Below are 27,108 nucleotides of genomic sequence, written 5' to 3' on the forward strand. Positions count from 1 at the left end.
TCATGAAGAGATATCGTTTTTAATTCTTCCTGTTACGACAAGTCCGATTGTCCTAGGCCTTCCATGGCTTCAGTGTCACTCTCCCCAGATTGACTGGCGCACCCCTCAAGTCACGTCTTGGGGGCCTGAATGTCACCATCATTGCCTTTCCCAAGTCATTCCTCTCAAGGTACAGCAAGCTTCCATTTCAGCTATTTCACCGGGACTCCCTCCTCAATATGCTTCATTTACCGATGTTTTTGATAAAGCTCAGTCTGAACGTCTTCCTCCTCATCGTTCTTGGGATTGTCCGATTGATCTTCTTCCTGGCAAGACTCCTCCCAGAGGCCGGGTCTATCCACTCTCGTTACCTGAAACTCAAGCTACATCTGAATATATACGGGAGAACCTCCAGCGTGGGTTCATTCGACCTTCCACCTCGCCCGCTGGAGCTGGGTTCTTCTTTGTCAAAAAGAAGGATGGATCATTGCGCCCTTGTATAGATTTTCGTGGACTCAATGCCATTACTATCAAGAACCGGTATCCCATTCCGTTGATCACTGAGCTATTTGACCGCATTAAGGGAGCCCGTATTTTTACTAAGTTGGATCTTCGTGGTGCTTACAATTTAATCAGAATCCGTTCCGGTGACGAATGGAAGACGGCGTTTAACACCAGAGACGGGCATTACGAATATCTGGTAATGCCTTTCGGGCTATGTAATGCCCCCGCTGTTTTTCAGGGCTTCATCAATGAGATTTTTCGGGACTTATTATATGTATGTGTCGTCGTCTACCTGGACGACATATTGATTTTTTCACAGGACCTGCCTTCTCACCACCAACATGTGGCAGAAGTCCTCTCCAGGCTACGGAAAAATTCATTGTTCTGTAAATTAGAAAAATGTTCATTCGAATTACCCCAGATTCCATTCTTGGGGTATATTGTTTCCGGAGTTGGTCTGAAGATGGATCCTGACAAAGTAAATGCTGTACTACATTGGCCCCAGCCAACTACTCTTCGTGCCATCCAGCGTTTTTTAGGTTTTGCCAATTACTATAGACGCTTCATTCAAGACTTTTCTTCCATTGCATCTCCTATTGTGGCCCTGACTCGTAAAGGGGCTAATCCTAAGCAATGGTCTACTGAGGCTATTCAAGCCTTTCAAACATTAAAAGAGTCCTTCTCTTCGGCTCCAATCCTTCGTCAGCCTGATGTGACACTCCCTTTTTTCCTAGAAGTAGATGCCTCTAATGTGGGCTTAGGAGCTATTCTCTCCCAACGCTCGGAACAGCAAAAATTCCACCCTTGTGCCTTCTATTCTCGGGGTCTCCTACCCGCAGAGAAGAATTATACCATCGGAGACAAGGAATTACTGGCTATCAAAGCCGCATTAGAGGAATGGAGATACTTGTTGGAGGGAGCTCGCCATCCGGTGACGATCTTCACGGATCATAAGAACTTGTCATATCTCCAGTCTGCCCAATGCTTGAACCCTCGTCAAGCAAGATGGTCTCTTTTCTTTTCCCGTTTTGAATTAATAATTACCTTCAAACCAGCTGCCAAGAACAAAAAAGCTGATGCCTTATCTAGAGCCTTTGCTACGTCCTCTGATATAGAAGAGGTTTCCAACCATACCATTCTAGACCCCAAATGTATCTCACTGGCTGCTTCATCCACCAAAACGCTACCATTTGGGAAGACCCTCGTGCCTCCTACTCTAAGGAGGAAAATCCTTTCGTGGTTCCATGCCTCTCGTTTTTCTGGACACGCCGGTGAACACAAGACTTTTGAGATCCTCTCTCGAAGTTACTGGTGGCCTTCAATGAGGAGAGACGTCAAAGAGTTCATTGCTTCCTGTGAATTATGTTCGCAATTCAAATCCTCCCGCAGAACCCCAGCAGGGTTGCTGCGACCACTACCCATTCCGTCCAAACCATGGACCCATATTAGTATGGATTTCGTTACTGACTTACCACCTAGTAAGAACCATAACACTATTTGGGTCGTAGTGGACAGATTTTCGAAGATGGCTCATTTCATCCCTCTGTCTGGTTTGCCTTCCTCGTCTATCCTGGCTGAACATTTCATTAAAGAGATCTTCCGTATCCATGGATGTCCATCTGAGATTGTGTCTGATAGAGGAGTACAATTCGTGTCCAGATTCTGGCGAGCCCTTTGTAAAACCTTGGGCATACGATTAGCACTCTCATCTTCTTACCATCCACAATCCAATGGACAAACCGAACGTGTCAATCAAGATCTTGAGACTTTTATAAGGATATTTTCATCAGCCAATCAAGACAACTGGGTAGAGTTACTCCCTTGGGCTGAGTTCGCCCATAACAACATGTACCATGAGTCATCATCCAAAACTCCATTCTTTGTGGTCTACGGTCACCATCCGTCTTTTCCGGAATTTCCTGCCCTCCCGCCCACCCAAGTTCCTGCGGTGGAGACTGTTTGTCAGACCTTTAAAAATATCTGGTCTCAGGTTAGAACCTGTTTGAAGAAGACATCTGTCAAATATAAATCTTTCGCTGATAAGAAGAGGCGGGCTATTCCACCACTAAAAATTGGAGATCGTGTCTGGTTATCCACAAAAAATATTCGTTTGAAGGTTCCATCCATGAAATTCGCCCCTCGTTTTATTGGTCCATATAGGATCATTCAAGTTATCAATCCAGTATGTGTGAAACTCCTTCTTCCTAAGAGTCTTCGGATTTCTAATGCCTTCCATGTATCTTTGCTCAAACCTCTTATTATCAACCGTTTTTCAACTCCTCCCTCAGCTCCGCAGCCAGTTCAAGTCCATCAGGAGGAGGATTTTGAGATTACCGAGGTACTAGATGCAAAAATTTCGCGAGGAGTCCTCCACTTCCTCGTTCATTGGAAGGGCTTTGGTCCTGAGGAGCGCTCTTGGATCAAAGCTGAAGATCTTAATGCTCCTGCCCTTTTGAAGAAGTTTTACTCCAAAAATCCGGACAAGCCCGGTTCCAGGCGTTCTGTGCCCACCTTTAAAAGGGGGGGTACTGTCACTCACCGGACCGTGAGTGCCTCTTCCCGGACATTTAGGAACCGTGGCCGTCCACCATCCTGAGGGTCTGCGCATGCGCAGCCCTTTTCTATACTTCAGTGTATACCCCTTTAACTTAATTGGCAGATCAGGCAACCTCCCTATATTAAGCACCTGTGGTCACTACCACGTGGCCTGATCTTGGAGTCTCATTCCTCATGAGTCTCTGAAGGTGTTCCTGTATTACTTGTGTATTCAGTGCTGCTGATTCCTGTGGTTTCCAAAACCACTTCTACTACTGTGGTTCCATACCACTTCTACCATCAACTTTATCATCATGACTGTTTGCTGATTCCTATCCGCTGCCTCCGTGCACTACAGTCTTCTACACCACTTCAACGTTATTTTATATCAATGTGACTGTTTGCTCATTGCTATCCGCTGCCTCCGTGCACTCCAGCTTTTACCTCACTCACCTGCTTCTCATCAAGTCTGTTTGCTGATTACTATCCGCTGCCTCTGTGCACTACAGTCTCCTGCTTGCAATTCGCCTGTGTTCAACATCGTGACTGCCAGCTGACTGCTATCCGCTGCCTCCGTGCACTACACTCTCATCTCATCTTTGCTGTGACTTCCTCGAGACTGCCGCTTTTCATTACCATCTGCTACACTTCGTGATCTACAGTTCCTGCCCTGCGCTGCACTCCTGTTTCCCATCGCGGTTGGTTCCTGTGGTTGCTACTGGTTACCTCCGTGTGCCGCTGAGTCCTGCCGCTGTGGTCAGCGCTATCGTCCATCTCCTGCTGATCCACTCTCCACGCCTTCACGTGTTCCACTGGCCTCTACCCTCCTGTCAGCATTGGATTTGTATCTCTTCTACTACCCTCTGCTGGATCATCTCCATTCTCCTGGGTTTCCTATGAGTCCAGTTCCACGTGTTGCTGACTCCTGTGGATTCGTGTCCCTGTCGGTCTACTCACCTGTGCGCTGCACCTGCTAGACCGCTGCTTCACCTATCCAGGGACTTCCTATCCAGTCGGCCTCCAGCCGCTCAGGTACCGCTGCAATCCCATCTGACTGCTACTGCTGAACCACGGTATGCATACTTCTCATTGACTGTGCTGTGTATTGCATATCTTGCTGGACTGTGTTTGGTTCTCTCTGGAGTCTGCTATCCGCTGAGTCTATTGCCATCATTGACTGTGTTATCATTGTGCTGGACTACTTCAAGAGACTTTCTAGATTGCAGACCTGATCAGTCATTTATATATATGTATATCCATATTGTGCATATTACTGTGGATCGTGTATAAGGTGCCTGTGTATATCCTGTGTTGCAGTCTTCCCCCGTGCACCTCCTCACATATATATTCAGTGGTACAACTTGCTGATGTCAGACCACTGACTCCTGTTTACAGTTTCACCTGTTCCAGTATCCTCTCACATAGCAGTGGTACAACTTGCTAACGCAGACCACTGACTCCCCGGATACCTCCATTTGGATTCCATTCCTTCACTCAGACAGCGGTACAACTTGCTATCCGCAGACCGCTGACTCTCATCACCTCCTCGTTTCTGTTGGACATTCCTCCTCACTATAGCAGTGGTACAACTTGCTACCGCAGACCACTGACTACCTTCACGTGTCCTTTGTCCATACAGTTCCTCGTGTATTACTACCTCCATATTGCCAGTGCTGCTAGTCATAGACTTTCCTGAGCATCTCATCATCTGCTATTTCCTGTTCCGTGATCACCCTGCTACCAGAGTACCATATTACCACCTATACTGCTCTGGTAAGCCTATCATCTGGTGATCCCTGGGTAAAGACTCCTAGTGCCCGTGACACCCTCTTTGTTGGTGGGTTTGAAATGTTCTATACACTGATTGCGTATGGGGTAGTCTGAGTTTTTGAGGATTGTCCTATTATCACACAGCCACGTTCCACATGATGGGAGTAACAGCATTCGTCTCTCTCTTTCCATCCTGTCACAAATGATAAATATCCCTACTATAAATACATTATTCCCCCCCATCATTCAGACGACCTTGATACAATACATAAATGAGGCTTAAGCCATGACATGGCTGAACTGGAAGAATCGCTTTACAAACCAGTCAGATTTTCCTCACAATTCTGATTAAAAGGATTAAATATTAAAGAGGAAACGACAGATTCCAAATTTTAACCGTTTCTCAGACGCCCAGAGACCAGCAGACAGCAGCGTGTGTCACGGTGAGGACGTGAGGGGTTAAACCTCCCAAACCTGATCCATATGGTTTCATACGTGTTCTGTGAGCGGCTGTTTATCGGATTTGGAGTCTAATTCCATATAATATGTAAACGTAAATTACTTTCTCTCCCGCTTTTCTATCCATATCGCCCAGATGTTCCACTTATCATCTAACAGGCTCCAAACGCCCTACGTATGGTAAACAGTTAACTCTTGGGAATCTGGCGGATTTTCTCTTATTGAAAGGAGTCCTTTAACCAGTTAATATAAAAAAAAAAAAAATAAGACTTAAATTTTAGTTGTTGGAACGGCTGTGTTGTTTGTCGTAACCACCGTGATCCCCAATAGCGGTAAGGCTAGGTACACACTGAAGAATTTCCTGACCAACCTGTTATCTCAAACGATTGAACTTACGACTGAAGGTCCGATCAGTCTGACGATTCATCCATACACCCCGACACGGTTTACCTTCAGATCTGTGCTCTTCATCTGGTCCTTCCTCTAGTCCTCAGAGAATGACAGTACAATATTCATTATTGTCACACTGATTAAACTGCCTTGTTATAGCTATACACATGTCCTAACAAATTTCGTTAGCTTCTTATTCCTTTCTACATTTATTCACCTGGACATTCATCGCTGGCATGGGCTGAACAGAGCCCGACTCTGTAAACTCTATGGAGATCACGAGTATGAGTGCATACAAACTACGTGATTGGTCAGAAAATATTAAACAGTACGACCAACCAAATGAGCCAACAATCGACACTTGGAACAACTTTCGACCATCGTGTCTCTATACACACTAACACAACTTACAACCGAACAGTCGTATGTCGGCTGATTTGCGCGATTATTGGACGGAAACGCTCCAGTGTGTACCTAGCCTAACCAGTCTCATATCTAACCAATTTCTCCTATTAACGTGTGACGATGACCTACCCTGGTATACTGACCATAAGTGTAAACAGAAAAACAATTCCTGAAAATGTCTGTTTTCAGCACACTCTTCCGTAGAGACGTCCTGCGGAACAGGTTGTATGTCATTAATCTTGGATGACAGCTACACACTGTATTATTAGTGCTACGCACTTATTTTATAGTATTTAGCTCACCTTTGTTTATATAAAACAGAGTATAATGGAAAGCGACTGTGTAATTATACAAGTAATCACTTTGGTGACTGCTGGATCAATATTTCAGCGTTACATACCGGCGCGTCTGCTCGGATATAATAGAGAGACTTACGGCGGTTCGATTACTCTGGCAACACTCTCCGCTGTGTTTACATTATGCAATTCTAGCTCGGTAGGAATAATGGCATTGGTGGCACACTCCTATTTGCCCAAGGAATACAATAACAATATAATACCGAGTGTGCCAATGTGACGTTTGGCCGTAGTCCAGAAGTGGACACTTTCCTCCAGAACAAGCAAAATGTTATCATATTTTATTACAGAACGCATCATTCATCCTGGCAGGATTCCCGACCTGTTTCCATAACAACTACAGCGAGAAACGTTCTTGTGTAGAATCAGGGCGATGTCTGGATAATGTCAGAAGGCTTCATGCTTGTCCAGACTCTGCTACAAGGGTCGATGTTGTATGGGTGTTACGCTGCCAGTCTGGGAGTCCTTGTAAGGAGACCCTGATGGTTTGTGCCACCAGCACAATGAAGGTGTAATACATAGTGTGTACATACACAATGTATATGATAGAGGGCGCCAGCCAGACAGACATCCGTCGCCTGCTCCCGCAGTGCAGTGGTGGGGCTTCTCTATATAGCATCATTCTGAGATTCAAAGACTTCGTGGACTACAAAGATATTTTGCTCTTTACAAGTTTTATGCTTTTTTGTTGGTCATTATGTTTGCATGTAATACACGTGTTAAAATTCAGTATGCATTTTTTTTTAAATCCATCCCCGTAGACGCAACTAAAAAAAATCTAAAACTAAAAGATGGATTTTTAAACAGGACAAAAAGAGAAAGTAAAAATAAAATAAATAAAATTCAAACCAGTTACACGTTCATCGTTATTACTTTCATCATAAGATTACATTAACGACTTTAAAAACAAAAACGCTGAGCCCTAAATCTCTCACCTGGGGCATGTTTTATGTATTTATTTTTTTAATCATATTTCCTGTCTAATATGCAAAGCCTAATGCTTTGTCTTCAAACACTTCCCAGAAGAGGGATCTGTTCAGATAAGTTCAGCAACAACAAATAGTTTGGAGAAAGGTCACCCACATAAATCGGAGATGAAATCTCAACTCCACAAAGATGTCTAATATCTGCAGAAAAAGATCAGATTCAAGGTGAAAACTGCCAGAGATCAGTTCCTGAACCAATGTTCAAGCACCTTGCTATTTCTTTCAAAAGCAACTTAAGCACCTTTAAAACATGCATCTTTCTTAGCTATCCTTCCATAAATAATTTTCTCCTTTTCAAAAGCTCTCTGGTTGGGAAATAAAAACGGCTACCAGACACAGACACAGACACAGTCTGTCTGCTACGCAGAAACAGGGTCCCAGCTCTCAGCAGGTCATGTGATGGCAGAGGGAGGAGGTCACAGAGCTCAGAGAGGTGTTCCGAAGCCTCTCTGCTCACTACATCATGTGTCATGTGACTGTGGTTGCCATGGTAGTCCAGAAATTAATAAATCATTAATCTCAGCCTGACGAAAGAATGGAGAATGGTAAACACCAACATTTTTCTTATGACATCACAGAGACGCAGAGGGCTATCCATTTTGTGGGCTGTACCATTAAATGATATCAATCCACGAGATAGAGTCTATTGGCTCAGCCTAGAAAATGGCTGCCTCCTCGGTGTGTGTAAGTGACAGGTACACCTTGAAAAACAGTAGCAGCACTGTGAAAATTCACCCTGGAAATGTTGCAAACTTATTTTTTTCCTGTTGATCAAACATTAAGTTCAAAATATATCAGATTTTTTACCCCAAACCCAAACCCTTTAAACAGCTGCTCAGCCCAACATGAATAGCACAAAGCTTTGGCTATAGCATCACAGAGCCAAATCCTGAATATTTCTGAATGACAAACAGCGGGATCTCAGCGTTCATTTACTGGAAGCTGCAGAGGGGAATTTGTTGGGCTCTGTGATGTGAAGAGGAGACACACCGAGCTGCGGGGGTATCTGAAATGCAGCTTTGATATCATACAGTATCTCTCTCTCTCTCATTACACTCGCTCTCCAACGCTCAGCGCAGGGCGCCGCAGACCTCTTGCCGGGAACAAACAGATATTTGCCTCAACGCATGAAGGCGGCTTTTGTTCGTGAAATCCACTTTAAAATCAATATCCAAAGAGAGAGAGAGAACTGGCATTGGCAGGAGTTCAAAGCTCAAGGAGCCGGATAAGCGCTCTGTTTAGGCACGTTACTTATTCATGCCAAGCGGGCGCGGGCGACCCTCAGGGGCAACATTCACCTTAGGGTGCACATTAACAGGAGCAGTAATGTAAAACACTTCGCTCCCAGCGCTCCTATGGGTGGGAGCTGCAATTGTTTAATGACAATAAGGTCATAGTTGACCCACGATGTGGGAGAGGTTTCACATGGGGCAACAAGAGTTCGAAGGGGGTAGGAAAAAGGGCAGGAAATTACTGTAATATACAAAATGCTCATTTTCTTTGTGGAAAAATCTAAAAATGTTTCACAATAGTATATTCTACTTTGTTGTTAGATATTATTATTAGTATAATAATAAATATTTGCCTTCTAGCGCACATACTACCCAGATCTAAATGTTTACAGTAGTTTGTATAAAGAGTTTAAACCTTGGGCAACAAAATGACCAGGAAATCCCCTGGTTACATTGTTACTTATAATGAAAATAAACACTAAGGATTAGATGTATCAAACTTTCTAAAAAGGAAGAGAGGGGGCGTTGCCCGTAGCAACCAGATTACAGCCATTGTTCTATAGAATGTACTAGATAAAATGATAGCCTTAATCTGATTGGGCAACACCTCCACTTTCCTTTTTAGGAGGTTCCATATATCTGCCCCTAAACCTTTATGTTTCTCAGGTCACTTAGAGCGACATAAATGATATATAGAGATTTGGATCAGATTTATAATCTTATATTTTATGTCAGGGAGATACCATGATGATGTGAGGATGGAACGATGCTCAGAGAGAGAATTATTGAAATATTAAAATGAATACCCACTTTTAACATAGTACAAATATCCCATAGCAATGTATAATCAGAGAATTGTATGCAGTAACTCCTAGCACAAAGGAGCTTACAATCTAATTTCTACACCACAGACGCATGTGCACTTGTAGCCAGTTGAATGTATCCTATCTGAATGTGTTGGGGAGGGGGAGGGGGGGTTACCCCAAACTCCACGCAGATTGAACCCTGGTTAACATTAAACTGTAATCACCAGAGCTGTGAGAATTCAATGCTAACCACTCAGTTCCCATCTCATATTGGACAAAGGAGCAAAGCTCTCTACTGGCGGGGTATTTATTTAACAAGTGAATGACTTGGGATAGACTCTCTTAAGCATATGGCAGCCTGCACTGATCAAATGATAATTTATCTACTGTCTAACTGTACACTGAGCAAATTCAACAACAACAAAAAAAGAGGGATAGCCAATCCCTGCATTTCAACACTAAAACACGTCAAGCCCAGAGGTCTACTCACAGAAACAGAACAGTCACGTGAAACATTAAAAACACTGAGGTGCTACTATTGCCTTCAGATGGGTGTGGTGCAGGCAGGATTTTGTAACGCAGGATAAATTTAAAAAAATTAAAAAAAATAATCAACATTTCCATTAAGCAGGTCTGTATGATCTATAAAAGTCTCTACTTCTCCCAATATCAGAGAAAAATCTAATTTCTGGCCCTCCTCTACACATTTTATTCACATTTTATGGAGAGGAGTTTGGCAGACTCGCATTTTAGAAATGAATGTAAAGGTGACTTCATACACAGGGGGGGGGGGGGCAGTGATGTCACAGCAGCTCAAATGACTTCGATTTAGTGGATTGTATTCTTAGGTCTATGAGCAGACGGCTTAACATGCTTTCTCCTGTGTCACGTCCAGGAATACAGGAACCACAACTAAAGATATTTATTTATAGGTCATTGAAATTTGTATTTTATTTTTTAAACAACAATTTTTTGGGGAAAAAAAACAAAACAAACAAAGAAAGAAATAAATGTACATGAGAAAAAGTGCTGACGAGCTCCCACATTCTACATTCTTCAGTCGCCACAACAGAGTATAATTGTCTGCACTGTGATGTACAATTACACATTTTAGGACTAAGAAATGATTATAGATTCTCCCAGGCAGATAAATGTGCAAATATACAGTGCATTTAGTTAACATATAAATGAAAATATCGGTATGCGGTCTGTATGGGAATCCCCTGGGGTTAGGATTCCAGGAACCATGCCTGAAAAATTGATTTTATTTTGCTTAAAAAAATATTTAAACCACGACTGACACCGTGAGATAAACAACTTGTTTTACAAGGAGCATATAGGTTTATATGGTAACAAAGCTGCTGATTGTTCAATTCCTTCCATACATCGCCGGTCACACAGAACAAGAGGAATTATATCCACATAAATCAAACATCTGAAACAGAAACATTAAAAAGGAATAATATTACATCAACGTGTGTGTGTGTGTGTGTGTGTGTGTGTGTGTGTGTGTGTGTACGTGTGTGTGTGTACGTGTGTGTGTGTACGTGTGTGTGTGTACGTGTGTGTGTGGCGGGGGTGTTACTGGTGATAATACAGAATTGTTTTTGTTTCTTTTTTTTCTCTAACTAATGAAGAGATGACCAAGTATCATTTATAAGGATACAATGTATCCTTTACTTATTCACCTATGATACATATTTATGATACAAATGATTTAATGACTTGGTGAAAATGCTGTAACCCCCGACAACCATTGATTCAAGTATAGCCACACCCATTTCCCAGCAAAGCCACACCCCTTCTGCCACAGAAAATCAGGACTATGGATTTAAAGAGATTAATGCAAGCAGTCAAATACAGTCCGATACCGGAGTCTAGAAAACAAAAAGGCCCTTCAGCCTTGTGACACAAGCGGGGAAGGGACTATTTCCTGGGTACATACTGGAGTGATTAGGTTAGCACAAGGGACGGACATTATGAGGCAGATTCAATTTGGCGCCAGGTGACACGATACGTCTCCAGAACAGTCTGTGGAGAGATATAAGGGGTATATTTACTAAACTGCGGGTTTGAAAAAGTGGAGATGTTGCCTATAGCAACCAATTAGATTCTAGCTGTCATTTTGTAGAATGTACTAAGTAAATGACAGCTAGAATCTGATTGGTTGCTATAGGCAACATCTCCACTTTTTCAAACCCGGCAGTTTAGTAAATATACCACAGTGTCTGTGTTTTAATAAAATCTCCGCTCAAGTTTCTCCCGTAGAGATGTGAGGGAATACGAGCAGAGATTTCTGTACCGTATTAACCATCATGGTGCACAGTTGGACATTGAGGTGAAACACGTTCCCCATTTCATATCTAGTAAGCAGTTTTATGACGCTATATCAGAGAACGGCAACAGGCGGCCCCCCGAGCCGTCCCCCTGCGGCCCTCAGCTCCTTACTGCTTTATTGTCAGATGTGTGTTATAGCGTGTAACACGTGTGTAAACGGCTGATATGTTATTACAGATAGGCGTCTCTATATCCGAGTAAATATATTGTTCTACTGAGATTAAGGGTAACGTGCGGCCCTTTCGTAGATTAGCGGACGGTCCGTGCAGCCCCTGAAGTGTATCGGGGTGTCTATCGCGGATCTGTATAACGCAATGTACAAGACAAACCTCTCAGAGGAAGTAATACCTCCCACACAGCTAGTGGTATCATGCTATTTATTCTGCAATCTGTATTATAACGCTAAATGCCGACGCAGCGGCAGGAATCGCACCGTACACCCGTCAGGCGGGGGGAGCGTAAATGACAGACGACTTAAATGAAGTCAACATTAATGAAATTTGCAGCATCTGTGAACTCTGCACCTCTTAGCGTGACGAGCACTTGAGCGACACAGAAGGGTCCTTGAAGGTTGCCCTTGTCTCCTGTCATTAGTTCAGGCTGCCAATTGTTCCTGTACATATCCCACCAAGGTGCTGTTTATTTTCCAATGAGAAAAATTGGGTAAGGATCATTATTACTGCGGTCATCTTCACGTCACCAAGCTGGGATCCCAGAACTGTGAGCGGAAACCCAGGAAACATTCAAGAGTTATCTTATTGGAATAGTTTCTGCTGGTTTTATTACTAAATCACATATAAAACGTACTTGTAGGCTACAAAACAGGCCAAAGTACAGCAAGTACATGTGTCAAAACAGCCCAATGGTAAATCTCTTCACTGGATCAGAAAGAGCGTCTGTAGCAGAGTATTATAAGGGCTGACAAACCTCAAAACCAACACTGCCACCGTGTGCGATATAAAGATGTCATGTGAAGGTCACCTTCGTTTTACTGAGGACATATAAAACTTTTGCTACCTATTAACTGACTGCCAGTAAATTTACTGACAATAGGTAATCGCACAGAGGCCACGGGATCAGTTGCATTTTCTGTTAGAAATTCTGCAGGAGACAACAGCAACAGAAGATTCCTCTAAGACCGTACACTTCTTAAACCTATAAGTGAACCCCCCTTTCTTATTTTGGGGAACACAAGATCCATGTTCTGCTATATTGGTTCATATAAGTGTGTAAAAAGAGTCTCAATTCTAGGAAAATAGCTATTTTGAGTTAAAGGTTTAATGTTGTAGAATCATCAGATATCTTGTGGATTTCAGGCTGTAAAGATGTCTATACACACAATGATTCCAATGGCAAACGTATCCATATACAGGTCCTGAAACGACAGAGTATGTGGCCAAATAGCACCAGAAAATCCAGCCTGGGATTCCTGTTCCGCCTCTCCAGTCGTAAGAAGTGCCAGTTGGTAGCAAATCTGCGTTAGAACATATGCATCTGTTCGTCGTGTCTACACGCAGTGTGAAATTGCACAACTTAATCTGCATAAATCGGAGTCCATTCAACTCAGCGTTAAGTCTTCAGAGTTTGGGTGGACAGAGGAGAGAGGACAGGTGCAGCACAAGAGAAATTCTGGGGGCGCGAGTGAGAAGAGATGATCAGAGCAAGAGAGATGGAGGTTCATGCACAGTGGAAGGCCCTGAAGATTAAAGAACAGATGTAAAAAGGTGTGAGGTTGCTGTGGGCTTTGTAGGTTATGACCTGGGATACACTAAGGAGCCAACGTTGAGATTAACAAAGGAGAACAGCACCAGGCGAGCAGGAAGAACGGGTAAGGCTGGAGCAGCAGAATTCATTACAAATTGCAACAGAGCCAGTCTGTCCAGTGCTCGACCACAGAGGAAAAGGTTGCAATAGTCTAGATGGGTAAGGATTAGTGCATGCACCAATATTTTAGTGGTTTCATTGGAAGGGTTCGGAAAGTTATCCACAACGATTGTTACAAAGGAACAGGAGGAGTAACATGAAAAGTTCAACTGTCAGCAGCGAGAGGACATGAAAGTGGAAGGTGACTGTATAAAGGATGTAAGAGCAGCCACGTGTAGAACATGCTGCAAATGTAACAAATAATATGTAGCCCAAGACTGTACAATGATACAATGTATCCAAGTGATATGTCACCTGGGACAATGAATGGAAAATAATATTAAGGAATAAAAAGACAACATAACCTACATCTTTCCTAAGATCTGATTTGATTCCAGGATCTTTAGATCCCTTTGACAGTTACGTAGCAGAGACAGAAGCTGAGCGTCACAGAGGTTATAGCTAGTAGATGTAACAGTGATACTTTCCATCAGGAAACAGAGTCACTGCAGCCAGAATTTGCATACTGAACAGGTGTGAGCGATCCTGGAACCGTTATAAACCAAGAATTAACAATTACGTGACTCACGGCCTCCAATGTCAGCAGATCTCGTTTTTGTAGGTCTTTAAAACTGTATTTACATAATATACACACATTATTATATGTTAACTCTTCTAAACAACACCTGCGCTAAGTGATGTCACAACATCAGGTCATTTGTACATTATAAAGAATGAAATTCTAACCCTACTTTAGATTAAAAAGGACATTATGAGCCACCTTATAGCCCTATCACCTGTTTAACAGAGCTGTAAATCTTTATAGGATCACTAAACTCCATAGGGACCTGTAAAACGATTATACAATTACATTATGGGCACGCTAATCCTCATATTATACATTCCCTATATAATATAATCCTCATATTATATAGGGAATGTGCAAGAAACAGAATAAGTTTTAGCTTTTTTTGTATATATACTATTTGACAATTTCAAACATTTTAGGAATAAGGAAAGATTAGGGATGTATAGATCCAGATGCAAAGCAACAACATCTTCCTGCAACTGTTTAAGATCAGACAAAACAAGAAGCATAGCACAAAAAAACACAAAACAAAACAAAAAAATAAATAAAACACATTTCACATCTTTCAGAGAGGTAGGTGGATAAACATTGTATAACGAGGGGCCCTTCTATGGACAGATCCATAGGGCCCCTATTTCAGGAGCACATGTATAGCAGCTGGCTGACAAAGAAAATGAAAACAGTGAGGCAGCAATAAGAGAGAGGCCATCTACATTCCACACACAATCCCGGATTTCCCTGGGCATCGCTCGCTGGCGAAGCTGCCAACCTGGGATTATTAAACCTAAATCAACTAACCTCCCAAATTGCAGGTCGCTGCAAAATGAAGCCGTTAATTAAGAATAAAATGGTCTTAATAGAAGGTTTAATGCAAGCCAAGGATACTGCATGATTGGCTGGTCGTCCATAGGCTGTCGTTACATGTTACACGGCCATGTGCTGTGTTCTGCAGCAGGAGGCTTCTGCCACACAAGTTAATATGACAGAACCACATCTAACCTGTCACTCAGAGTTAACCCCTGCAATGCTGCAAGAGAATGACACTTATGCTGCCATAGATTAAATCACATAAAGGTTAGTTCAGAAACAAAAGAAATCAAAACCTTGGTCTGCAATAAACATAATTCCAACTATAAACCACTGCAGGTGTGTGGGTACCAGTTACAAAACATAAAGGGCACCATGCCCAGTGCCAAATTTCACATTAAAACATGCATACATGAGTAATTCCCAGGGATGGCAGCCCAGGGGGGTTGCCACTAACCACCAGGCGAGGTGAGTGGGCACATAGAAGATCTGATGGTGGTACCACGGTACAGTCTGCTGATATAACCCCTGAACACATTACCTGTGACATCTGAGGCCTGAAGTTTATATCCTTGAGGTCTATAGATCCAGGAGACAAGTTATGGAGTAACTGGCACAGCAGGACCCCATCTCTGAGAGCCTGAGCCAAGTCAAAGGCCACAGCAGAGGGCCAGACTACCCTGTGGTCAGGGGGCAGAACTTTACAGTCTATCAGCCACCGGCCACACTGCCTCCACTCCTCCATGCTGGCAGATGGGGGGGACAAGACAAATTCCAGGTGAAAGCTGGGACCTCCTTGGATCAGACAGCAGAAAGGGTTACTCTGCTGGGCAGTTCATGGTGCAGGTGGTATGAGGGTGCAGAGTATAGTGAAGGTGCAAATTGTGCTGAGATGCAGGGTGGATGAAGGTGCAGAGTATACTGATAATGCAGAGAGTGCAGTGTGTGAGGAGTGCAGAGTATACTGAAGGTGCAGTGTATGAGGAGAGTGCAGAGTATACTGATAATGCAGAGGGTGCAGTGTATGAGGAGTGCAGAGTATACTGAAGGTGCAATGTATGAGGAGAGTGCAGAATATATTGAAGGTGCAGTGTATGAGAACAGTGCAGAGTATACTGATAATGCAGAGGGTGCAGTGTATGAGGACAGTGCAGAGTATACTGATAATGCAGGATAGTGCAGAGTATGAGGATAGTGCAGAGTATACTGAAGGTGCAGTGTATGAGGAGAGTGCAGAGTATACTGTATGAGAACAGTGCAGAGTACACTGATAACGCAAGGTATGAGGGAAGGCTGGAGTAACCCTTGCACTGGGCAGGCTGGGAACACTTCCTTGTGAGCAGATTCATGGGCTGTGGGATCTTCTCCCTCTAAGACCAGCAGATCCCACCATCATCCTGCATTCTCCACACCAGCAGGCAACAAAGAGCTGAGCACCATCCACACCCAGGGGTCTTCCTCCCCCTCTGCTGTGTTCCCTCCTCCGGCTGCTCCTTCTCCCACTCTCTCCCGGAGCCCCGATCCTCAGCTCTGATTCAATGCGCGCACACGCCTCCCAGGCGGCCGGGGACGCGCATAGATCCCGGGGAGGGGCGGGGCCAGGGCAGGGGGGCGTGTCAGCTGTGTGCCTGTGGATCATGTCACAGTGCTGCCCCCTGCAAGCTGGAGAGAGAGCAGAGATATGGGGCAGAGGGGCTGACAGCTAATCAATCAGCTGCAGTACAAGCCATGTGCATATATTATATATATATATATATATATATATATATATATATATATATATATATATATATACACAGATCTATACACCCTTCTAGCACAGGGACATGTGGTCTCCAGCTGCTGTGGAACTACAAGTCCCAGGTTGCATAGCCACAGAGCCACTGATCAAACACCTGCAAGGAGAAGTAATGCTTCTTGGTTGCACACACCACTATACTGTATATTGCAATCATGGTCACAGACTATGATCCAACTACCTGATACAGTCCCCTTTCCCCTCTGTAAGATCTCAGACAGACCAGCAGGTACCAGGTTATTTTATAACTTATTTGCATACTGATAAGAGGACATAATATAACTGTATCAGACGCTAACAGTATATCTTGTATTTTACTAATTAACACAATAGTGCCCTTTGTAGCTCTCCAAACTGAGGCTACTGAACCCTCTACACCTATGCAACACTGTTATACAGAGATAAGAGCACTGATCTGCAAAATATAACCAGTTTTATTACAAACAGTAAATCATAATAAAGTTTCAAAACTCAATAATCATACAAATAATACGTCTTATCTTAGATGTTATCGTCTAGTAGGAGAATGTCAAACAGTAATCAGTCTATAAAGAGCACAATATGATATACCGTATTTCCCCATGTATAAGTCGCACCTGTATAAATCATGTGAAAAAATTGAGGATAATGTTTTTTGCAGAGTAATTGAGCAGCGGGTACTACAGAGAGGAGAGACGGAGTTCTAACCCTATTGATAATTCTGCCTGACCCTGTCAGATGCTTCCTCTGTCCGGTAAAGTCTTCTTTCTTCTGTCCGTTCTGATCCCAATGCTGGAAAGTCGCTGACCGACTGGCAGCACAGTGGCTCAGTGGTTAGCACTTCTGCCTCACAGCACTGGGGTCATGAGTTCGATTCCCGACCATGTCCTTATCTGTGTGGAGTTTGTATGTTCTCCCTGTGTTTGCGTGGGTTTCCTCCAGGTGCTCTGATTTCCTTCCACACTCTGAAAACATACTAGTAGGTTAATTGGCTGCTAACAAATTGACCCTAGTGTGTGTGTGTGTGTGTGTGTATTAGGGAATTTAGACTGTAAGCTCCAATGGGGCAGGGACTGATGTGAGTGAGTTCTCTGTACAGCGCTGCGGAATTAGTGGCGCTATATAAATAAATGGTGATGATGATGATGACCGTCCTCTTCCCGATGACTGGATGTCCAATCAGGACTTTAACAAAGTCCTGATTGGACAAAACGCCAAACGCAGAAACCGGAAGTGTGCGTTCCAACTGCGGTTCATCAACCACATCCGTCATCGGGAAGAGGGCGGTCAGCGACTTTCCAGAATTAGTAATAGGGTTAGAACTCCATCTCTCCTCTCTCTAGTACCCGCTGCACAATTACTCTGCAAAAAACATTATCCTCAATCTTTTCAGTCACCAATATTGATTTGCGCTTCTTGAGCCACAGTAATCTTGATCTTTTTTTTTTTAGGAGCACATCAATATGTTCTAGAGCGCTGCTACCACTGTATAAGACGCACCCAGTTTTTAGATCCCCCTAATACACACATGTCCTATTCACACAGGCAGCAATAACAAATGCAATACACACGTCTGCAGCACGGGAATCGGAGGGCTGCAGCATTTTCGGGGCGCTCAAGTCAGAACGCAGCATGGAGAAAAGATGGTAAAAAGGGATATGAAGGCACTTAGCAGAATAGGTGAGCAATTTTATTATCCACATGCCCAATATTATTCAGACCCGCAGAGCAGAGCGCTGGCTACCAACCTTTCTGATATGGTGTTATCCCTAAAATATTGTAAAAATTCCCCAATCCCTGAAAAAAAAACTACAGTCAGGAATCTTCATGTAGTTCTGTTTTTCCTATGCACACCAGTCTAATTGTGTGTAAGTGTATTAAATAATACTGCAGGCAGCCTTTGAGTGCCTAAATAGCTGATAACAGAAAACAATAGTTTGTACATTGCATTTTAACAAGAAATAGAATATCAGACAGCTAAAGTTCTCTCAGGGTTTGGGGACTTTTACAAATATATTTGGGAATGTTACAATGCTGATGAAAGGAGGACGTGCAATTTGCATGCACCCAGCACTGCCACAGCGAAGCCGGAGAGACTTCAGCGGGATCCCATAGACACCGACTGCGTTCAGAAACGGTAAGTGGGTTATGTCAGGAGAAACCTTTGATACATTTTGCAATTTTATGGAGAAAACTGCTGTATTCTCCGTTTTAATGGCTGATCACAGTTTTATACATAGACCCCCAAAAGTCTGTTTATATTGCTTGTATTTCAGTTATGTCTCGGAGCTTTGTCTGCAGCCAGGGGCCCGATAGAAGGACTCTCCAGCCTGGCTTTGGGGAACGTGGTGGGTGGAGAGGACAGGAAGAGAGGCAGGAATCTTGAGAAACACATAACACGGATGTGTGGGAGAGGACTTGGACACAGGAACTTCAAATTACAGAGCTGAGCCACAGTCTTCTGGATGAATCCCACTTATTTGGAAATGCTGCGGGGAGGCAGACGGGTGAGGAAAGTGACCGGGGACGTCTGGAGGTGAGAGGTCTGCGGGGAACAGGTCACCGGGCAGAAGGGGACACAGGTCCTCGGGGTTACATGGCAAATTCCTCAGCCACAACTGATCATTACTGTAAGTTTTCAGATAGTGCAGGGCAGGTTTTCACGACTTACTTGTTTTATTGTGGCCGACTCCCCATTATGAACCATTTCAGCTGATCTGCAATGCTCTGCTCCTGTTTTTCACCTATTTTCCCCACAATAAAGACACATTATCCGCTGCTTGAGTCTGATTTTCTTCTGGATCAACACAGCTGGAACATAAAACAGGATGTACGTGATGGACTTTAATCAAATATATAACGATATGATAGGTGTGTGCTTGTTTTTTTTTTTTTTTTAAACATCAATTCATTAACATTGCAAACCAGGAGAAATTGATAATGATTTGCCCTTCGTCACTAAGCTGACCACTGAGCTGGCTGGTAGGCATGCTGGGACTTATAGTGCACAACAGCTGGAGAGCTTCAGATTACTTAAGTTTGAGTTCTAGGAACCAATTCTCAACAATCCCGTTACTATTGGTTTACCAGGATCCTGAATTCTGGGACATTAATCATTGGAAGCACATTGCGATCACTATTCATGAGCTCTGACTAATATTCATGAGGTCTAATATTCATGAGGTCTGATTAATATCCATGAGATCTGACTAATATCCATGAGGTCTGACTAATATTCATGAGGTCTGATTAATATTCATGAGATCTGACTAATATTCATGAGATCTGACTAATATCCATGAGGTCTGACTAATATTCATGAGGCACTAGTTCCTAGTTAATTAATAGGCTGCATTCCCAAGAGTATTGGTTGAGCTTACACAATGGCTGCCTCTGCTGTGAGTAGGAGAGTGGGGAATGTAATTAGGGTTTTCTTGCTCTTGCTGCAACTTTCCAATATAAAGGGGATCAAATAAGCCACACTCTATCTTACCAGGACATGTCCTATCTGCATAACCCCTCCTAGGGGTGGAAATTCAAGCTTTGCAGGGTTGCAAGAACATGGCTGTGACATTTACACCGGATACACGGTGCCTTGACACAGGAATAAGCCATCTTTTGGCCACGGCATTAGGAGGTTATCGTAAAAACGGCGCTGAAGGTAGGGAGAAACGCAGGATTTGTAGAGTGGGGTTTCCACACCACGCCACTAGTAGGCGTGACCAGCATGCATGGGGGCGTGGCTATAATTTTAGACAGTTATTGGCTGCTCTCCAACTCTTCCTATCCCCATTATATACATGGACAATGCTGTGTGCACTACTGTTAGGTGCACGCAGCTCTCCCTTTATAAGCAGAGCTGTGTGAAGCCGGGCCAGGGTTCAGCCACCTCAATTATACAGTGCCCTAGGCTTGGAGGGGGGTTTCCAGGCACTAGGACCCCCCACCCCGGTTTGCCTATGGAAGGTATTGCTGTCCGATGAGACACAGCTGCAACTTTTTGGGAAGCCTATGTGTCATGTACGTCTCGTCTACGTCATTTTGAGACAATTTAAAGCATAGTTCTTATCCTATTTTGTTGGTATGGTAACGCGCTAATGTGGTTTCTTGTCAGAAAATATAAATTAAAGACATTATATAATACAGCTGGTCTAATCTTACTTTTCCTGTACGAGTGAAAAGAGCAAAAATTTCTTGTTAACATAGGCCCATAAAATCATATAACATAGGCACCTATCAGCTTCAGCGCTCAATCTGCAACCAGCCAATCGGAAGCAGCTACCGACTGTCATCATCATCAGTGTATATTTGCAGCCACGAGAGACACGGATACTGACAGGTGTATCAACCAATTGCGATCCTTGATTTTCCTGGGATTTCAGTGCGCAGGAGGCAGAGTTTTCATTCTCAGAGAAAATTACAAGTTGTGATTTTCCCTAATTATATTATCATATCGGTGGCTCCTGCTTCATTTTCTTCTTCTTTATACGTCACAATCCTTTGTAGCAGGCTTTAGTATTCAATCTCACTGATTTGCTGCAACCCTAAAATTAAGTAGATATTGCAAAGCGTATGCACAGCGTAATATCACAAGACACAATGGGTATTTTTGTTGTAACGAGCGACATACCAGAAGAATAATCAGCAGTGAGACAGGAGATCTGATCTAATCAGCTCCTGGTCGGATAACTTTGTGAACAGACAATATCGGATGGGGAATATTCCTGTCTGTCGAGAGACCAGTGCTGGATTCCATTTAACGAGTCATCAGTTGGGTTAATTTGCAAACTAATGACAATCTAACGAAAACACGGATTCCAAATTGTTGTTATGAGTCAGTGAAACCTTGGACATGTTTAAAAATGAGATGTACATTGTAATGAAATCTCACGGGACATGTTAATAAAAAGACGACGTGTTTTCTGCTAATTATGTATATTAACCATTTCGCAACCGCCGGTATCGCAGCAAATAAGAACCATTCATTATGAGATAATGGGTTGCTGAATTATAAGACCACTCAATTCCAACAGTTAGGGGTCGATGTACTAAAAGTTTTAAAAAGAAAAATTGGAGCTGTTGCCCATAGCAACCAATCCGATTCTATCTACAATTTTCTAGATGGCACTAGATAAATGATCGCTATAATCTGATTGGTTGCTATAACTGCCCCCCGTGTAAAGTCAGGGGCAAACGCAGGATTTGTAGAGGGGGATTCCACACCCCGCCGCCAGTGGGCGTGACCAGCATGCATGGGGGCGCGGCTATAATTTTAGAGAGTACTTGGCTGCTCTCTAACTCTCCCTATCCCCATAATATACATGGGCAATGCTATGTGCACTACTGTTAGGTGCAGAGCCGTGTGAAGAGGGGCAGTGTCTAGCCACTTCAATTATACAGTGCACCAGGCTTGGAGGGGGGTTTCCAGGCACTAGGAATCCCCCTTTGGTTTGTCTATGAAAGTGTTGTAGTAGTTGTCCCCATAAATGAAAAGCAAGGTGTATTCCCAGCATCTCACTACAACAGTTGACAGCGCGCTCTATGAAAAGACAATCAATTGCCACAGCGATTAATTGTCTGCCCCACTGGATTGTAAGCTCTGACGAACAGGTCCATCCCTACCGTTTGTTTTCATTGACTTTGAACGGTAGTAAAGGAATGGATTTAGACGCAGGCATATGTGTCCCTGTGCATTGTATATGTTTTTCAGGTTCTATAAAGCCGACCTGCAGACAACGGGCACAAATCATTACGTTACTGACACGACATGAAACGTTCACTGTCTGTAATCTGCGACTCTCTGGAACATAATTCTTTACGTCTCACGCTGTGCCGCAGAATTGTAACATCAGAATAAATTCAATTAACTGCAGCCTGAATAATAACACGCATATTAAAGTTTAATGGCCTGAGGGCTAAAGCAGCTGTTTGTTTACGTTCTTAGAACATGACATAAAAAATAATAACGAGCAGTTCTACATTCTACTGATCTCCAAAAAAAAACGTTAATCCGATATATGAAAAGCTTGTACAGGCTTCAAAATTAGACCGACTGGGTGTTCCTTACTTGTGTGTCAGTCACGGGGAATGATGCCTACACATGCGGAGGAGGAAATATGACAATGGGGATAGGAATTAACATTCGGATGCATGTAAATTGTGCTAGCAAATCCAAGCCCCCAAATATCCTCCGGCATCTGCGCACAGCAGCGTGGTACCAATTGCAACTTTAAGGGACTTTATACTAGGGGGGAATTTAATTCTGCACGAGTTGTCTCGCACGTTCTTTATAAATACCCAATGCTGGGGGTGCGATTCAATTCCGGGGGATCCGAGATGCCCATCACGCCTGGAATTAGGGAGGTGCAGCAAAAGTTTGCGTAATCGAGTCCTATTTTCGGACATGATAAGCTTGAATAGTGCCCTTCATCAACATCATCATCAACATCATCATCATCATCATCAATATTTATTTATAAAGTGCCAGCAAATACAATTGGGAACAAACAAAGTAATAAAAAAATATTGGGTAATACAGACAGACAGAGAGGTAAAAGGGCCCGGATCACAAGCTACAGTCTATGCATTTTTAATTTAGCACACATATAAAATGATGTGTGAGGCAACTTGAGCAGAAACTGAATTCAAAGTGTCGCTCTCGTAGTATATTAGATCATTGATCATTTCACTGTGATAAGGAAATCTTCACAGACATTCACATTGACCTGATTCCATCATCATCATCATCATTTATTTATATAGTGCCACTAATTCCGCAGCGCTGTACAGAGAACTCACTCACATCAGTCCCTGCCCCATTGGGGCTTACAGTCTAAATTTCCTAACATAGACACACAAACACACACACACAGACTAGGGTCAATCTTAGTAGCAGCCAATTAACCTACCAGTATGCTTTTGGAGTGTGGGAGGAAACCGGAGCACCCGGAGGAAACCCACGCAAGCACCGGTGGAACATAGAAACTCCACTCAGATAAGGCCATGGTCGGGAATTAAACTCATTACCCCAGTGCTGTGAGGCAGAAGTGCTAACCACTAGGCCGCTGTGCTGCCCATACCTGTCAACATTTATAAAGGCAGAAATGGGATAAAATGAACTTGTTCCCGATCCCCCTATACACCATTCCCGATTTGTCCAAACACGCCCACTTTCCACACAATCAAGCCCACTTTTCGGTGAAGCTCTGCCTACTTCAGGGCTGCTCCGCCCCTTCCAAGGTCCACCAATCCGGACTGTACAATGGGCATAAATGTTTTGTAGCCTAAAGCAACTAATGACGTTATAAATGAAATTTCTCTAGTGCAGCTTACAAAATGAGATCAAGCATCTGACTGGTCGCTATCGGAGGCAGTATCATATTATTAGATAAGACATCTACAGGTATTTCACTCTTTGTTGGCTGGGCAATGGTAATCTAGTGGGACCACTCTTTGCAGAAAACACCCAGAAGCAAAGACTTGGGGTTCCTACCACCTTAGGCCTAACCCAAGTATGACACTCGCTGGTACTTCATTATGATGCAAAATAATTATTTATTTATTCACATTTTGTGCATCATCTCTTTGCAGTGTCTAATGTTTACACATTTTAGTGCTTGCAAAGTGTAATCTAATGTCTGCCTTCATCTTATAGTGTCATTGTCTTGTTTTTAAGCTTCTATTTTAATTTTCCAGCCCCACCTCTGGTGGTAGAGCAATCTGAGAACCTGTACGAGATCTAAATGGATCCCTTGGATACAACATTAGAACAGAAAAGCGGACAGTCCTTGAGAAGAACAATTCTGGGAAGAGGATCTGTTGAAAAGATATATTTCCTATAATGTCATTGTTATGCTAAATAATATTTCAGATTTGCATGCCTTCAGAAAACATATCCCTGTGTGTGGTGTTTATTCTGTACATTTTCTATGTTATAAATACAAATATCTGCATGTTTTGTAGAAAAATATTCCTATATATCTAAAAACTGACTATTTGTTGCCATCTAGTGGCCAAGTGCAATCACTACAGTCCACAAACTTGCCATCACCACTTGGTGCATAGTTAGTAAATTAGACCTTGTGATTATTGTGAGCTGAATCAATATTTAGCCTATCAAGTCCCTAGGAACTAGTTACAACACCTTGGGGTAAATGTATCAAGCTGCGGGTTTGAAAAAGTGGAGATGTTGCCTATAGCAACCAATCAGATTCTAGTTATCATTTATTTAGTACATTCTACAAAGTGACAGCTAGAATCTGATTGGTCGCTATAGGCAACATCTAGACTTTTTCAAACCTGCAGCTTGATACATTTACCCCTAGGAGAGTAAAACAAAAAAAAAATGTTCTTGGACAATGTCAACAATATCCAGGCGCTCTTCAATACACAAAATCCATCTGTTTTTCTTCTAATGACTACTTAAATAAATTAGAATCTTGTCAGTGTTTGTTTTGTTTGTACAATTGCAGGGGAACAACAATAATTATAACCGATGAAACATGAAAGACATTTGGCTTTGCTGGACAACATTTTAAAATAGTTCCCGAGATATTTTTGCTGCTGAGTGACACATCTAAGTGCATAACGTGAGGACACTGTATTGTTGGACCTCTGCACACTACAATTCTCATCATGTCACACTTAAGTTGTATGTTATTTATTTGTATGATGATCCCTGCAACGTACAGCGCTGCATAATAAGTTGGTGCTTTTTATAAAGGATAATAAACATTATTTATTGCATTCCATATAACATACCCTTTTACAAAGCAAATAGGCCTCTTCTATAGATATTAACTGATTAACGTAGATGGTAAGAAAATGCAGACTTGATCAATATTGAAAAATGGGGATTTTTCCACAGACAAATCATTGAAAATTGTGAAAAGGGAGACTTGGAGCTATGATATAACAGAAGCACATTGACAACTATGAGCTTGGATTTTAACCTTATCCCAATAATAGTATTCCTGCCATATAGACCCTAGCAGACAGCTGAGAAACGTTCTATAATCTAGGTATAATAGTCCCATAATATAATATACAGGACACAGCCCCATCCTGCTCATTACTCCATATCACTAATGTGTGTACTCATCGCTCTACATATCTTATACGTGACTCCTGAGTGTGCTCCTCCCTCTACATACCTCACATATGTGCCCTCAGTGTGCTCCTCCCTCTACATACCTCACATATGTGCCCTCAGTGTGCTCCTCCCTCTACATACCTCACATATGTGCCCTCAGTGTGCTCCTCCCTCTACTTACCTCACGTATGTGTCCTCAGTGTGCTCCTCCCTCTACATACCTCACGTATGTGCCCTCAGTGTGCTCCTCCCTCTACATACCTCACATATGTGCCCTCAGTGTACTCCTCCCTCTACATACCTCACATATGTGCCCTCAGTGTGCTCCTCCCTCTACATACCTCACATATGTGCCCTCAGTGTACTCCTCCTTCTATATACCTCACATATGTGCCCTCAGTGTACTCCTCCCTCTACATACCTCACATATGTGCCCTCAGTGTGCTCCTCCCTCTACATACCTCACATATGTGCCCTCAGTGTGCTCCTCCCTCTACATACCTCACGTATGTGCCCTCAGTGTGCTCCTCCCTCTACATACCTCACATATGTGCCCTCAGTGTGCTCCTCCCTCTACATACCTCACATATGTGCCCTCAGTGTACTCCTCCCTCTACATACCTCACATATGTGCCCTCAGTGTGCTCCTCCCTCTACATACCTCACATATGTGCCCTCAGTGTGCTCCTCCCTCTACATACCTCACATATGTGCCCTCAGTGTACTCCTCCCTCTACATACCTCACATATGTGCCCTCAGTGTGCTCCTCCCTCTACATACCTCACATATGTGCCCTCAGTGTGCTCCTCCCTCTACATACCTCACATATGTGCCCTCAGTGTACTCCTCCCTCTACATACCTCACATATGTGCCCTCAGTGTGCTCCTCCCTCTACATACCTCACATATGTGCCCTCAGTGTGCTCCTCCCTCTACATACCTCACATATGTGCCCTCAGTGTACTCCTCCCTCTACATACCTCACATATGTGCCCTCAGTGTGCTCCTCCCTCTACATACCTCACATATGTGCCCTCAGTGTGCTCCTCCCTCTACATACCTCACATATGTGCCCTCAGTGTGCTCCTCCCTCTACATACCTCACATATGTGCCCTCAGTGTGCTCCTCCCTCTACATACCTCACATATGTGCCCTCAGTGTGCTCCTCCCTCTACATACCTCACATATATCTCTGTATAACAGTTCCCCGGAACCTTTGT

The 27,108-nt window shown here is 43.2% G+C and overlaps 1 protein-coding gene across 4 annotated transcripts in view; it reads right to left on the minus strand.

Moving 5' to 3' along the window:
- Window positions 1-16,592, minus strand: part of VAV2 (vav guanine nucleotide exchange factor 2) — a 157,204-nt gene extending 140,612 nt beyond the window's left edge. For 3 of the 4 annotated variants that reach the window (XM_075185708.1, XM_075185709.1, XM_075185707.1), the window contains exon 1: window positions 15,560-16,592. In XM_075185708.1, the coding sequence (XP_075041809.1) occupies window positions 15,560-15,763 (204 nt within the window). In that variant the 5' untranslated portion in view covers window positions 15,764-16,592. The remainder of the gene's footprint in view (window positions 1-15,559) is intronic. The other variant, XM_075185710.1, reaches the window with a different exon arrangement.
- Window positions 16,593-27,108: the final 10,516 nt, after the last annotated feature.

Source organism: Mixophyes fleayi, chromosome 9 (assembly GCF_038048845.1).
Source record: "Mixophyes fleayi isolate aMixFle1 chromosome 9, aMixFle1.hap1, whole genome shotgun sequence".
In the NCBI taxonomy this organism is placed as follows: Eukaryota; Metazoa; Chordata; class Amphibia; order Anura; family Limnodynastidae; genus Mixophyes; species Mixophyes fleayi.